At 43.8% G+C, this 13172-nt stretch overlaps 1 protein-coding gene across 1 annotated transcript; it reads left to right on the top strand.

Moving 5' to 3' along the window:
* Nucleotides 1-200: 200 nt before the first annotated feature.
* On the top strand, nucleotides 201-3507 carry LOC127673833 (sperm motility kinase Z-like). Its single transcript, XM_052169583.1, has 2 exons — nucleotides 201-1761; nucleotides 3199-3507. The coding sequence occupies exons 1-2, from the start codon at nucleotides 231-233 to the stop codon at nucleotides 3207-3209; spliced, it is 1542 nt and encodes a 513-aa protein (XP_052025543.1). The 5' UTR covers nucleotides 201-230; the 3' UTR covers nucleotides 3210-3507.
* The last annotated feature ends 9665 nt before the right edge of the window (nucleotides 3508-13172 follow it).

Raw genomic sequence — 13172 nt, forward strand, 5'->3', positions numbered from 1 at the left:
GATTGTGAGCTAGTCGTGGTTTAGGGATCAAGACTGGGTTCCTCTGCCTGTGTCATCGTGGGTCTAGGTTAAAGCTTCTTGTTTCAGTGGTTTTCACTTTGTCTTTTGTTTTTACTTTGGATCCCACTGATTTTGTTACTCTCATCCCCCATGTCTCTGTAAGTTTCTTTATATCTCCTTTCCTTTCTCCCCAGGCCTCACTGCCTTTGGCAGTAGCACTGCTACCAACTATGTACTCCGATAGTGACTCGGAGTCATCAGAGTCCGACACTGTGGTCACCATGTTCGAGGAGGAGGTGTTCACCAGGCATTACACGGTGTTGAAGACCTTGGGCCAGGGTGGCACTTCCGATGTGAGGCTGTGCTCCCACCGCCTTACAGGTGCCCCAGTTGCTGTCAAGGCTCTTTTGAGGGAGAGGTGGTCGGACCCAACAGTGCCCGAAGCGGACATTATGAAAATGCTCAGTCACCCAAACATCGTCTCGCTTGTGCAAATAATTGAGACAGAACACACAACTTACTTAATTATGGAAGTTGCCAGAGGAGAAGAGCTACTTAAACGAGTCCGGGACGCTGGATGCCTAAAAGAAGATGAAGCTAGGAGCATATTTGTTCAGCTGCTCAGTGCCATAGGCTACTGTCACGGTAAAGGTGTGGTGCACAGGGACATAAAGCCTGACAATATCATAGTGGGTGAGGATGGAAAGGCTACACTTATTGATTTCAGCCTCGGAGACACATTCCTACCTGGACAAAAACTGGAAAGGCTGTGTGGAGCCTTCCAGTTCATTGCTCCAGAGATCTTCCGAGGCCTACCCTACGATGGCACAAAAGTAGATATGTGGGCCTTGGGGGTCATTTTATATTATATGACCACCGGATTCCTGCCATTTGGAGGAGGAACACTGTCGGAACTGAGCAACAAGGTGATGAATGGAAAATACCGTACACCGGATCATCTCTCCGACGATATTAGGAGCATGATTAGCCTCCTGCTAACTGTCAACCCAAGGCAGAGGCCAAATGCTCAAGAACTCGTAAGCCATCCATGGCTCCAGCAAGGGGGAAAGACTTTGACATTCTATTACAACAGTGACAGCAGCTTCCCAGACCCTGATATAATGGGGGCCATGGAAAGCATTGGCTTTCATTCCCAAGACATAAGAGAAGCTTTAAAACACAAGGAGTTTGACGAAAATAGGGCTACATACCACCTATTGAAAACGCTAGCAAATCAGGATGATGGCACTTATGTGCAAAGAGATGTCACTAACCCAGGAGTGACACCTTTCCCTTCAGCAACAGACCCTAACACTTACCCTCTGCCTCCCAGGAGAAGGGCCAGTGAACCTTCCCTGAAAATACTAGTGTCATCTACTGGACAACGTCCTGGGGAGACAAATGCCCCTGTTGCGCCCAAGAAGACACCCCCTATGGGCAGTCGTCAGCAAAGAAGAATGACTGCCCCTTGCATCTGCATCGCTACTTACACTGTCGTGGAAGTAATCGAAACCCTCGATAACACCTTCTCCTCTAGCTCCCAGTTCGAAAAGGCCCCAAGTGAGCCAGAAAGAAGGAGACCTTTTACTCCAAGACCCCCGCAGCCTCAGGGATGGGCCAAATGGAAGAAACGAATTTCGAATTGCATCAGGACTCTATGCTGCTGCTGCATGTCACCTGACACGACAAGCCGGAGGAAGGTGTGCCCCCAAAAGAGAGAGGACACCCCGAAGATGACAAGAAGTACAAGGCATCTTTCAGGTACATTTTTATATTTGCTAAATCTATTTTTTTTACTAATATTTGCATATAGACAGTTCATGATTAGGTTCTTGAAGTACAGTGACTTAAATGTAGTTCTATCTAGATAGTGTGGGATGTAGACCCTCCTACAATTAAACACAAGTACAATACTTTCTTATTCCAGAAGTGTAGAACCAGAAAACCCTCAAATCAAATCAAAACCAAAATCCACTAGTGTAACTCAGTTCCTGTGGCTCAGCTCAGTGTCCCAAGCACAGGACTCTGGATCTTCTGAGATGCAAATGGTTTGGGGCCACACCCCCTCTGGGTTTCTTTTGTCCACAGCCCACACATCCTGTCTTCTCCTGTCAGATGGAATCGGTCCACACCTATCATTGATATGGTTGGTTATCACTGAGTCTTGGCATCTCCAGTGTGTTCAGGGCTGCACTGTAATGAGGCTACACCTTCAACAATGGACTCTTCTGGCCTCTCACAGCACCAAGGGGGTTTTGGGGCTGTTTTCTACCTCCCCTTTGACCCCTCAGCTTTCAGGCTGCCCAAACCAATACCACCCGGGAAATTCTTACACATGATCTTGTTTGACTTCCAGCATGAGAAGCAGACTTTGCCACCATTCAAACAGACTTCTCTTGAGATATACCAAGGAATTGCTTTTGAGAAGATTTTAGCTATGTGATGTCTCTGTCTTCTTAATCATGTCAAGTGTCTCAGCCAAAGATGAGTTGCAGCAATTGTCCTGGCTCATCGAAGTTTCCCTTTAATGTCCTGCTCTCTTGTTAATCAAAGCTGGTTCTTTGCCCCATGTCCCCCACTGATCAGTATCCAGAGATTACCAAATCAAATACACTGCAAACTACAGTGGTGATCCTATGTAAAGTTCCTGGGCACTCGACTTCAATCATTAATAAATGGCCCACAAACTTGCCCACAGGTTATCTGACGAAGGAAATTTTTTCAGCAGTTTTCCTGTTCCAGGTGATAGTAGCTCATGTCATTCTAAGAAAAATCTAACCAGCACACCTCTGAAGTGTAGTTCCCCCTAAACTTCAGAACAAAGCATATTTGTTTACAAGACTCTTTTTGAGATTTTAAGGTTGGGCTGGTCCTTTAATTCCTAGAACAGGGAGAAAATAAGAGCAAAGTAACCCAAGAATAAGATTATCCTCTGAATCTAACTAGGAGGTCCATTTCCATCTACCACAGTTTTGACTACTGTTTTTCCCGTGATATAAAAACACATATAGTGGGAATGGGGAGCCAGAATTTCTCTCCGTGAAGCTCATTCAGGTGAAAGGTGAATTGGATGCCAATGTGGCTGCCTGAAAGGTTGTTCCCACATGACTTAGCTTCATGTTGTGTGCCTCCTGATTTGATGCTGTTACACCCCACATACTTTTGCCACACCTCTCACATTCTCCTTGGGTTTTACAGCTTTGTCCTGATTGGCCTCTCCTCACCCCAGCACATGCAAGAAGCCCCTCCCATCAGCAGATAGGTCTACATTTTCTCAGTCTTCCTCTCAATGGCTCTTGCTTCTCTGGCTGATGACCCAAGGTACCTGACATCAGAGGAGAATGGAGACTTCGGAGCCAGACCCATAAGCCTGCCTGCCAAAGAAAGGAGGGAGGCTGCTGCTGCTGTCAAGACCTTCTGGAAGTGGACCACCCCAGACCTGATGCTCCAGCTCAGGCTGCGAATAGTGATAGTAATATCAAATAAAGATAATTTGCTTATTCTCAATGATTTTCAAAGGTTGTTAGGATATATTAATTGGTTTTATCTTATAGTAACCTCATCTTAAGCTTGACACAGGAGGATTTAAACCTCTGTTTTCCATGTAGATAAAAATTAACTGGCAAAGAGCAAATAACTTTACAAATAGTAGAGAAGGCTACTGCAATCAGCTGTTTATGATTAGTGTTCACTGCCATTCCTTTGCAAAGGGAACATTAATGTAGAATCACCCTTTCTCATCTCCACGAAATGTTTTAACATTCTCCAATAAATATACTGGTGTGGTAATAACGTGTTCTAAGACAAAATCATAAAAGTATGCTAAAATGAATGTTTTAAGGACCTGATGAAATATTTGTTCCTTGTTTCAAACCGCAATCAAATTGGTTATTGCAGAAGACTGATAGTTCAGAGGCCATATCCAGCACATGGTACCTTCCCAGAAGCAGACCACACCCAACATTTTCCTCTGCAGCCAGCCACATGGTATTTAGTGAGTCATGTCAAATGAACAGGGCCTAGAAAGCCCCCATATACTTAGAGCTATAAATGAAGTAGGAAGTCATGGTTTCTTTGGAAAGTCAGTTGTGGTAGACGGTGTTTGGCTGGAACAGACATGGAAGGAGTGTTGTCTGAAGCAGACACAGGTGAAAGGAAGCTTTGCTAAATCAAGCATATGAAAAGATGCATGAGAGAGGATTCTCCTCCAAACACATGCATGGATTGGTTCACCTTACATTGCCTAGCTGAGCTCCATTTGTCATGACTCGATAGAGAGAAATGCACCAAAATCCTTCTGGTGGTGTTCAGGTGGCTTCTTGCCATTTCCTCAGACTTGGGTCAATTGGCAGAGTGAGGTCAGTTGATACAGGCTTACAGGGAGTATTGCTAAGCCAGACTTAATGTGCTGAGGCAAGGCCCCTGGAGGACACATGTTTTGAGGGAATATAAATAGGACTGAATGGACAGTGGCAGGGCCTTTACAGTGCTTTTTGGTCTCGAGACTTCCATGATTGTCCCTTCAGTGAGAGAGGTGTGGCAGAGAACGTCTGCTGGCATTCCTGTCAGTCTTGGTCACTCCTGCTGGCTCCCAACCCTGAGTTACCAGTTTTAAACTAACTTTTTGTTACCAACATTATACCTTTTAAATCATGCCCAATAACTTATGAGCCAATACTTTATAGTCAAGACATGCAAAAACTTATACCTTTAAGACCAATTAGACATAAAAATAAAGTGACGACAGGAATCCTATAAAATTAAACCAATTTTTTTCTAGCTGTAATTTCAAGAGAAAAAAGTACTTTGAACCCATAATCACAATTGTAGAGATTTCTCTAGGAAAAATAACCATCAACCCATTTGCCCTAGAATTTGAGATGCTGCTGGCTCTTTTAAAAGCAGCTTTTTACTCCAAGTTTAATGCGAGGTACTTTAAATCAACCCCTGCCATGTAAACTGAGACTGAACGGGTAACCAGCAGATGAAGTTTTACAATTTTTTTTAAACATAAAACATAAAACATTCAAAGAACGAAAGAGAGACAGACACAAATCGGCAAATTGGTGCACCAAAGCCAGACAATGCACAGAGCAGAAAGCACATTTGTATAAATATGTAACTGCTTGTACTTACAAGGATCCCGTTACCTTCAGGGGAGTTGTAGCTCCACTCAGGGTGGCAGAGAGGGAATCCATAAGAGCTTGGTTGCCATTCTTGCTGTGAGGCATATGTATGCTCTGAGGGGAAATGTCACTGCAGGGGCCAGAGGTGGGGACAACTTGTCAACTCCAGTCCCCATAGCTTGTCCAGAACCAGCCTCAGGAGAGGGCGGCTTTAGGGGTGGGTGGTGTCCTCTGTGAATTCAAAGAAGGAGGGTAGGGAGAAGGGTCTAAAAGGAGGAGATCGGCATCAGGATCTGATAACACTGTCCCTTGGGGGTCTCCTTGAGAGCATAAGTCCCCAACAGCAGAGGTCCTGTGGAGAGAAAGAAGCAATGGGCCCAGGAGGGCAGAAAGGTGGCTAAGTCCTCCCAGACAATGATATGTGGGCCTTGGTCTGAGTGATTTGCAGACCCAGTCCTAAAGATTTGTCAGAGTCAGAGTAGAAGCAGCCTGTCCCATGGGTCAAACAGTCATCATTCCAAGTCCAAAAACAAAACAGAGGACACTAAGACAGTAAAAAACAACCGCACAGCAACCACCACAAAAGAAAAACAGACTCAGATGGCTGTGGGCAGAATCCCTCTTTGCCCAGATGGAGATGAACCCTATTAGATTCTTTCTCCCAGTGGGAAACCAGAATATCCTCCCAGTCCCCCAAAGTCCCACAGCATTCCAGCACCTCTGCCTGCCATTCTGGCAACTACAAAAACAGACTCAGATGGCCAAAGGCAGAATGCCCCTTTGCCCAGATGGAGAAGAACCCTATTGGATTCTTTCTCCCAGCGGGAGACCCGAGGGTCCTCCCAGTCCCCCACAGCATTCTGGCAAGTCTGACGGCCATTCTGGCAACTACATATCAAAACCAAAACTACAGACCAAATGTGGCCTTTAGGAGAAAAAAAGAAAGAGGCATACAACACAAACACACAGACAAAAATGACAGACATGTATCCCACATTACCTTGCTTGAGTAAACCTCCCCATACACTGCGTCTGGGCTTGAGGAGGGAAACTTCCCGGGCAATGAATCATATGTAAGAGTCTGTCGGAAGACACCGCCACACTCAATAAGGCCACAGAAACCAGAATCACTACAATCTGCAAGAGGTTTATTGTTCCAGTGTACATGGGGCTCCCTCAGCACACAGGGAGGAGATCCTGAGCTCACTAAGACTACCCTTTTTATGAACATTTTGGCAGGGAGTTCAGGGGTCCCCTAAGTTGGACAACTGTGACTGGTTACCCTAAGCAACATTTAAAATTATTGGTCACCTCGAGAAGGGAGGTTGTCTCTGCAATTTGGCCCTGTCCTGCCCACCTTGAAGCAGTTGTGGTGTTTCCTGGCTTTGTCTTTTTGTTGATTCACTTCCCTCTCTGGCCTCAACCTAGGCAGGCTGCGTCTATAGGCCTTATCCTCCCCCAGGCAGTCCTGGGCAGAATGCAAAGTTTCAGTCCAGCTTTGAGCCCCCATTCTGGGTTGTGGGGAGCTGGCCTGCTGTTTCTGACAGGGTTCTCACAAGGTGTCACCTGACCAAGCCCGCTCACTCAGTCAACAGGTTCTCCAGTGCAGGAGTGAGGATTGAAAAGAAAGAGACAATTAGACAAAACTGCAGTATGACCTCAGCCAATTCTGAGACTGAAGGCAGGTTTAATAATTCTCAATCCATTTTTTACCAATTTAATTACATGCAGGAATTAAGATCAATAGTAGTACAATGAAGAACAAGCAAGACAGTAAACACAAAATTGTCAAGGCAATAAGCAAACTTCTGTGACACTTGTTTCCCTTTGTCAGAATGACCAAAACACCTGAGCCTGCTTCCTTGTCCAAGCCCAGAATCTCACCTGAAGCTTGCTTCTCTAATTCCACTCTAAGTTAAACATTCCTGCCATAACCTACTTCCCTCTAATGCCCAAATGTCAGATTCCTGCCTGAAGCCCATGTCCTTGGTCAATGTCAAGTTCCTTCCAGGCAGCGCAGCACCCCAAGAAGGTTCTGCACATAGGTTAAAGCTTCTTGTCTCAGTGGTTTTCACTTTGTCCTTTTTATTTTGGATCCCAGTGATTTTTTACTCTCATCCCTCATGTCTCAGTAAGTTTCTTTGTATCTCCTTTCCTTTTTCCCCAGGCATCAATGCCTTGGGCAGTTGCATTGCTACCAACCATGTATTCAGACAATGAGTCAGAGTTATCAGAGCCTGACACTGTGGTCAGCATGTTCAGTGAGGATGTGTTCATGATGCAGTACACAATGTTGGAGACCTTGGGAGAGAGTGACACTTCCGACTTGAGGCTATGCTCCCACCACCTAAAAGGTACCCCAGTTGCTTTCAAGGCTCTCTTGAAGAGGGAGAAGTGGTTGGAGCCAACAATGCTGGAAGTCTAAATCATGAAAATGCTAAGACACCCAAATATTGTTTCCCTTGTACAAGTTACAGAGACAGAACACACGATTTATTTAATAATGGAAGTTGCCAGAGGAGAAGAGCTACTTAAACGAGTCTGGGACGCTGGATGTCTGAAGGAAGATGAAGCTAGGAGCATATCTGTTCAGTTCCTCAGTGCCATAGGCTACTGTCACGGTGAAGGTGTGGTTCACAGAGACTTAAAGCCTGACAGTGTCATAGTGGATGAGCAAGGAAATGCTACAATTATTGACTTTCAGCTTAGATGCCAGATTCACACCTGAGCAAAAACTGGAAAGGCTGTGTGCAGCTTTCCAGTTCAATGCCCCAGAGATCTTTGGAGGCATAGCCTATGATGTCCCCAAAAGTAGATATGTAGGCCAAGGGTGTCATTTTATACTACACAATGACCCGATTTCTTCCATTTGGAACAAGAACCTTGTCTGAATTGAGCATTAAAGTAATGCAAGGGAAATACCAAATATCTTACAATCTCTCTAAAGACTTAAGGAGCATGAAGCAAGTCTTTCACATTACATTCCAATAGAGGTACCAGCTTCCCAGACCCTGACATAATGGAGTCCATGGAAAACATTGGGTTTCATTCGCAGGACATCAGAGAATCATTAAACAAAAATAGTTCAATGAAACTCTGGTTACCTACCACTTATTAAAAACCCAGGCATGTCAGGACAATTGCTTGGACATCATTTTATACTACATGACTACTGGATTGCTTCCATTTAGAGCAGGAACCCTGTCTGGATTGAGCACTAAAGTAATGCAAGGAAAATACCAAATACCTTGCAATCTCTCTAAAGACATAAGGAGCACGATAAGCCTCTTATTAACTATCAATGCAACGCAGTGGACAAAGGTACAAGACCTCCTAAGCCATCCATGGTTTCAAAACTTTCACATTTCATTAAAACAGAGACACTGCCTTCACAGAACCTGACATAGAGGGGCCATGGAAAGTAGTGGGTTTCATTCGCAGGAAATATGAGAATCATTAAAACATAGTTTAATGAAACTATGGCTACCTACTACCTCATGAAAACCTAGGCATGTCAAGACTATGGCAACTATATCCAAACAAATTTAATTAATTATTTAATTTAATTTAAAGTGACACCTTTCCCTTGAACAGCAGATCATAACATTTTCCCTCTGCCTCCCAGAAGAAGGGCCAGGAAACCTTTCCTTAAGATATTAGTCTCATCTACAGGAAAACATCCTCTAAAACAAAGTGGGGAGACAAATGTCCCTCTTCCACCCACGAAGGTGCCCCCCTAGGGGAGCCGTCACCAAAGATTAATGACAGCCCCTTGTGTTTTTTTAGGAACTCACACTGTGGTAGAAGTGATAGAGGTACTAGATAACAGCTTTTGCATTATCTTTCAGGCCGAAAAGGCCTCAAGTGACCCAGAAAGAAGGAGACCTTTACTTCCAAGATCCCCGCAGCCAAGGTGCTCTGAGAAATGGAAGAAGAGAATTTCAGCATGCATCCGGGCCATGTGTTGCTGCATGTCACTGACACAAGCAGTCGGAGGAAGGTATTTCCCCAAAAGCATGAGGACAACCCTAAGATGACAAGAAGTACAAGGCATGTTTCAGGTACATTTTTATATTTGCTTTATCTAGTTATTTTTACTAATGTTTTGGATATAGACAGTTCATGATTACGTTCTTGAAGTACACTGACTTATATCTAGTTATGTCTAGATAGTTTCGGATGTGGACTCTCATACAATTAAACACAAGTGCAATACTTTCTTAGTCCAGAAGTATAGAACCAGAAAACCATTGAATCAATTCAAATCAAATCAACTTTGATTAAAAAGAACAATATATTCCTCCTTAGCCTCCAAGGTCAAGTAGGATTGAAAGGTATCTCTTATAAAGTGTTATTTGTGTGGGAGGAATCACCGTTTCTGTTGTTCAGGGAGGCCGTGAGACTCCACCTGGTATTTTCTAACCACTGTCCACTCTACAAGAGGACAGTCCATACAGGACCCTCTATGGATCTTTCCTCCAAAGGAAAGACATGGCTAAGCATGGACTTAGAATTATCCTCACATAGAATGAGCACAGTTGTAAAAGAAGCTTAGATGCTCTCAAGCTCAAATAGCCCCCAAGGATCATATCTTCTACCAGACTTGATATTCAAAACACATAAATATAGTTAATTTTGTCCACCTGAATTGTCTCAAACACCCAGCAGAAAATTATAACCAAAAAATAAAATGATTGGTGTATTTCTTGAACAGTTTAAAAGACCATACTCCCTAGACATTAGATTTAAGACCACATGAGATGTTGTTCAGACAACCATTTCTCATTAGTGATTTTCTTCTTGATAAGAAAAATGCTGCCCAGATATAGAATGTCATGACCTTGGCACAACTCAGCACTGCATTATCTACCTGCAACCAAGAGAGATAATCCCCCTGGTTTTAACTGTCATTTGATTCTTAGGTTAAATTGATTTTCTTTCTCCCTCTTTAGAAGCCATGTGAAAAAGACCTCAGTGTGCGTCTGGTCATCCCAAGAGCTACCAAAGTGTCTGAAAGCAGATCCTGGGTTCATCACTGTTCAGACCAGCCTTAGATCAGTTGCTACTACAGGCAACACTTCAGGAAACAGTCACCTATTTTGTTTGTTATGCAGTGTCCTCTAGTTTTCTCCTCCTCCCCCTTCAGCCCTTCTACTTCTACAGATGGCCCTTTAAATGGAGCCTCAGATACATACTGTGTGTCAAAATAGGACCAGTTCCAGAACACCTCATGGGAGTCCCACCTCTCTTGGACTGACACTCCCATGGACTATGCCCCCTCACAGCATGAAGCAGCTAACGTGATCATCACCCCCTTTCCTGACAACACTTAGTGTCAGTCTCTGAGATGGGGCATGAAGGCAGTTTAGATGGACACAGGTGGACTAGAAAAGTGACAACAGGCTTCCTGACATAAGCCTTCTTATTCCCAGAAGACATTATGAGACTCAGTGTGGGAGCTGAAACTATAAGGGAAGGGAGGACACAGGGGCCCTATAAAATGCCTAAACCAGAAGCCTTTTAGAGGAATTCTAGCCTTAGATATCACCTATACTATATGAACCAAGCTGTTATTTTTACTATCTCCGTGGTTTCTGTCTTTCTGAGTATTCAGTTATTGTTCATGCAAGGGAACAGCTCAAGCATCTCCTAATTATATAACTCATCAGCCTCAATATCGAACTCATATATGTAACCTCCATGATGCTTCACAGGAAGTTTGTAGTTTGTCAAAAAATTACAATGCTATTTATTTTAATTTTATGCATCTGAATGCATGCATGCCTGAATGTATTATACTAGATGTATACTTGGTGCCCATGAAGGCTGTAAGATGGTGCCAGAACCCCAAGAATCAGAGATAATAGTGAGCTGCTGTGCGGGTGCCAGGAACCAAAGCTGATAGAAAGAGCAAGGGTTCTTAACCAGAGGGACATCTCTAGAGCCCTGTGAGTAACATTTTGTCTTACTTGGGGTATTGTTATTGTAAAGAGACATCATGACTAATGCAATTCTTACAAAGGAAAACATGTCCTTGGGGCTGGCTTACCATTCAGAAGTTCTGTTGATTATCATCATGGCAGGAAGCATGGTGGCATTCAGGCAGATATGTTGCTGAAAAAGGAGCTGATAGTTCTACACCTGGATCAGCAGACAGCAAGAAGAGACAGTGAGACACTAGGCCTGGCTTGAGCCTTGGAAACCTCAAAGTCCTCCCCCAATGACACACTTCCTCCAATAACGCCACACCTACTCCAACAAGGCCACACCTCCTAATAGTACCACTCCCTGGGGCCTATAGGGTCATTCTTATTCAGAACACCATACCTTTGTAAGAGTAAAGTTAAATGAAAGAAGCCAGATGTGAGAGAATCCACTGAATTATTCAAAGATGAGCACTGTTAACTGGATATTTGCTGTGGAAACATTATTTTGGCTTTGCATGGCCTTCTACAATGCTTAGCAGCAAGTTCACTTTGTGAGGATTTGGAGAACTACAACGACTTTGCTCTTTTTTCTCTTTGTATGTTATGCTTCAAGTTACAACTCTCTTTCAGGGCTGGGATTGAGCAGAAGGCTTTATAAAACCTAATCAAGCTTTTCTGAGGGATGTGGCAGACCTGTACCACATCTGGCATGGAGAGGGCCAAAAAAGCTTATACTCTCTCGAGAACCAACAGGAGCATGGCATTAGGTAGGAATCACTGCCCACCCCCTAGACACAAAGAACTGCTCTGCTCTGGGGACTTACTACCCAGCAACCTCCAGATCACAACTCCCCTACACCCCTTCTACCCTTCCCTCCTCCCCAGTCACTGTTCGTTTCTGTCAGATATGGTAGACCTGGGCCACATCTGGCACAAAGAGGGCCCAACTTCCTGATACTCTCTAGAGAATCGACAGGAACAGGGCATTGGAGAACTGACAGGAGCAAGGCATTTGAGTATTGGCAGGAGCAAGGCATTTGAGTATTGGCAGGAGCAGGTCACTTGAGAACTGGCAGCAGCAGGGCATTCGAACAGGCCGAAGTGGGGCATTCAAGAACCAGCATCAACAGGATATCCAAGATCCATTAGCAGAAGATCATTAGAGAACTAGCAGCCTTTAACGCATTTGACCTTAGCCAAGTCAGTCAGAGGGGAGATCCCATCACCTGATTCTTCCTGGAGAATAAGCAATTTTCAGGGCACTGGACAGAAAGAGAATCCCAGGAGTGCAGAAGCACAGGCCTGCAGAACAGAGAAGATGGAGACAGCAAGACCAGCTAGCAGCAGAGATAACTAGAGGGACAAAGGCAAACACAATATCATTACCAACAGAAACCAAGGCAACATGGCACCATCAGAAGCCAGTTCTCCCACAACAGGAAATCCTCCATACTAAATCACATCAGAAAAGCAAGAAATAGATTTAAAATCACATCTCATATCGCTGATGGAGGACTTCAAGAAGGACATAAATAACTCCCTTAAAGAAATGCAGGAGAACATAGGTCAACAGGTATAAGCACAACAATCCCTTAACGAAATACAAGAGAATATGGAACAAAAGGTAGAAACCCTTAAAGAGGAAACACAAAAATCTCTTAAAGAAATATGCAAGAACATGGGTGAATCGGTAGAAGCCCTTAAAGAGGCAATACAAAAATCCCATAGGGAATTATGGGAGACCATGGGTCAACATGCAGAAGCCCTTAAAAAGGAATCACAAAAATCCCTAAAAGAAACACAGGAGAACATGGGTCAACAGGTCGAAACACTTAAGGAGGAAACACAAAAATCCCTTAAAGATTTTCAGGAAAAAACAAACAAACAAGTGAAGGAAATGAACAAAAGTATCCAGAATCTAAAACTGGAAATAGAATCAATAAAGAAATTACAAAGTGAGACATCTCTGAAGATAGAAAGCCTAGGAAAGAATTCAGGAGTCATAGATGCCAGCATCAGCAACACAATACAAGAGATAGAAGAAAGAATCTCAGATGCTGAAGATTCCATAGAAAACATTGACTCAACAGTCAAAGAACATGCAAAATGCAAAATGTTT

Source organism: Apodemus sylvaticus, chromosome 23 (genome assembly GCF_947179515.1).
Source record: "Apodemus sylvaticus chromosome 23, mApoSyl1.1, whole genome shotgun sequence".
Lineage (NCBI taxonomy): Eukaryota > Metazoa > Chordata > Mammalia > Rodentia > Muridae > Apodemus > Apodemus sylvaticus.

What these genes read in the sequence shown, in the direction of transcription:
- LOC127673833 (XM_052169583.1), top strand. Translation starts at nt 231, where the DNA reads ATGTACTCCGATAGTGACTCGGAGTCATCAGAGTCCGACACTGTGGTC.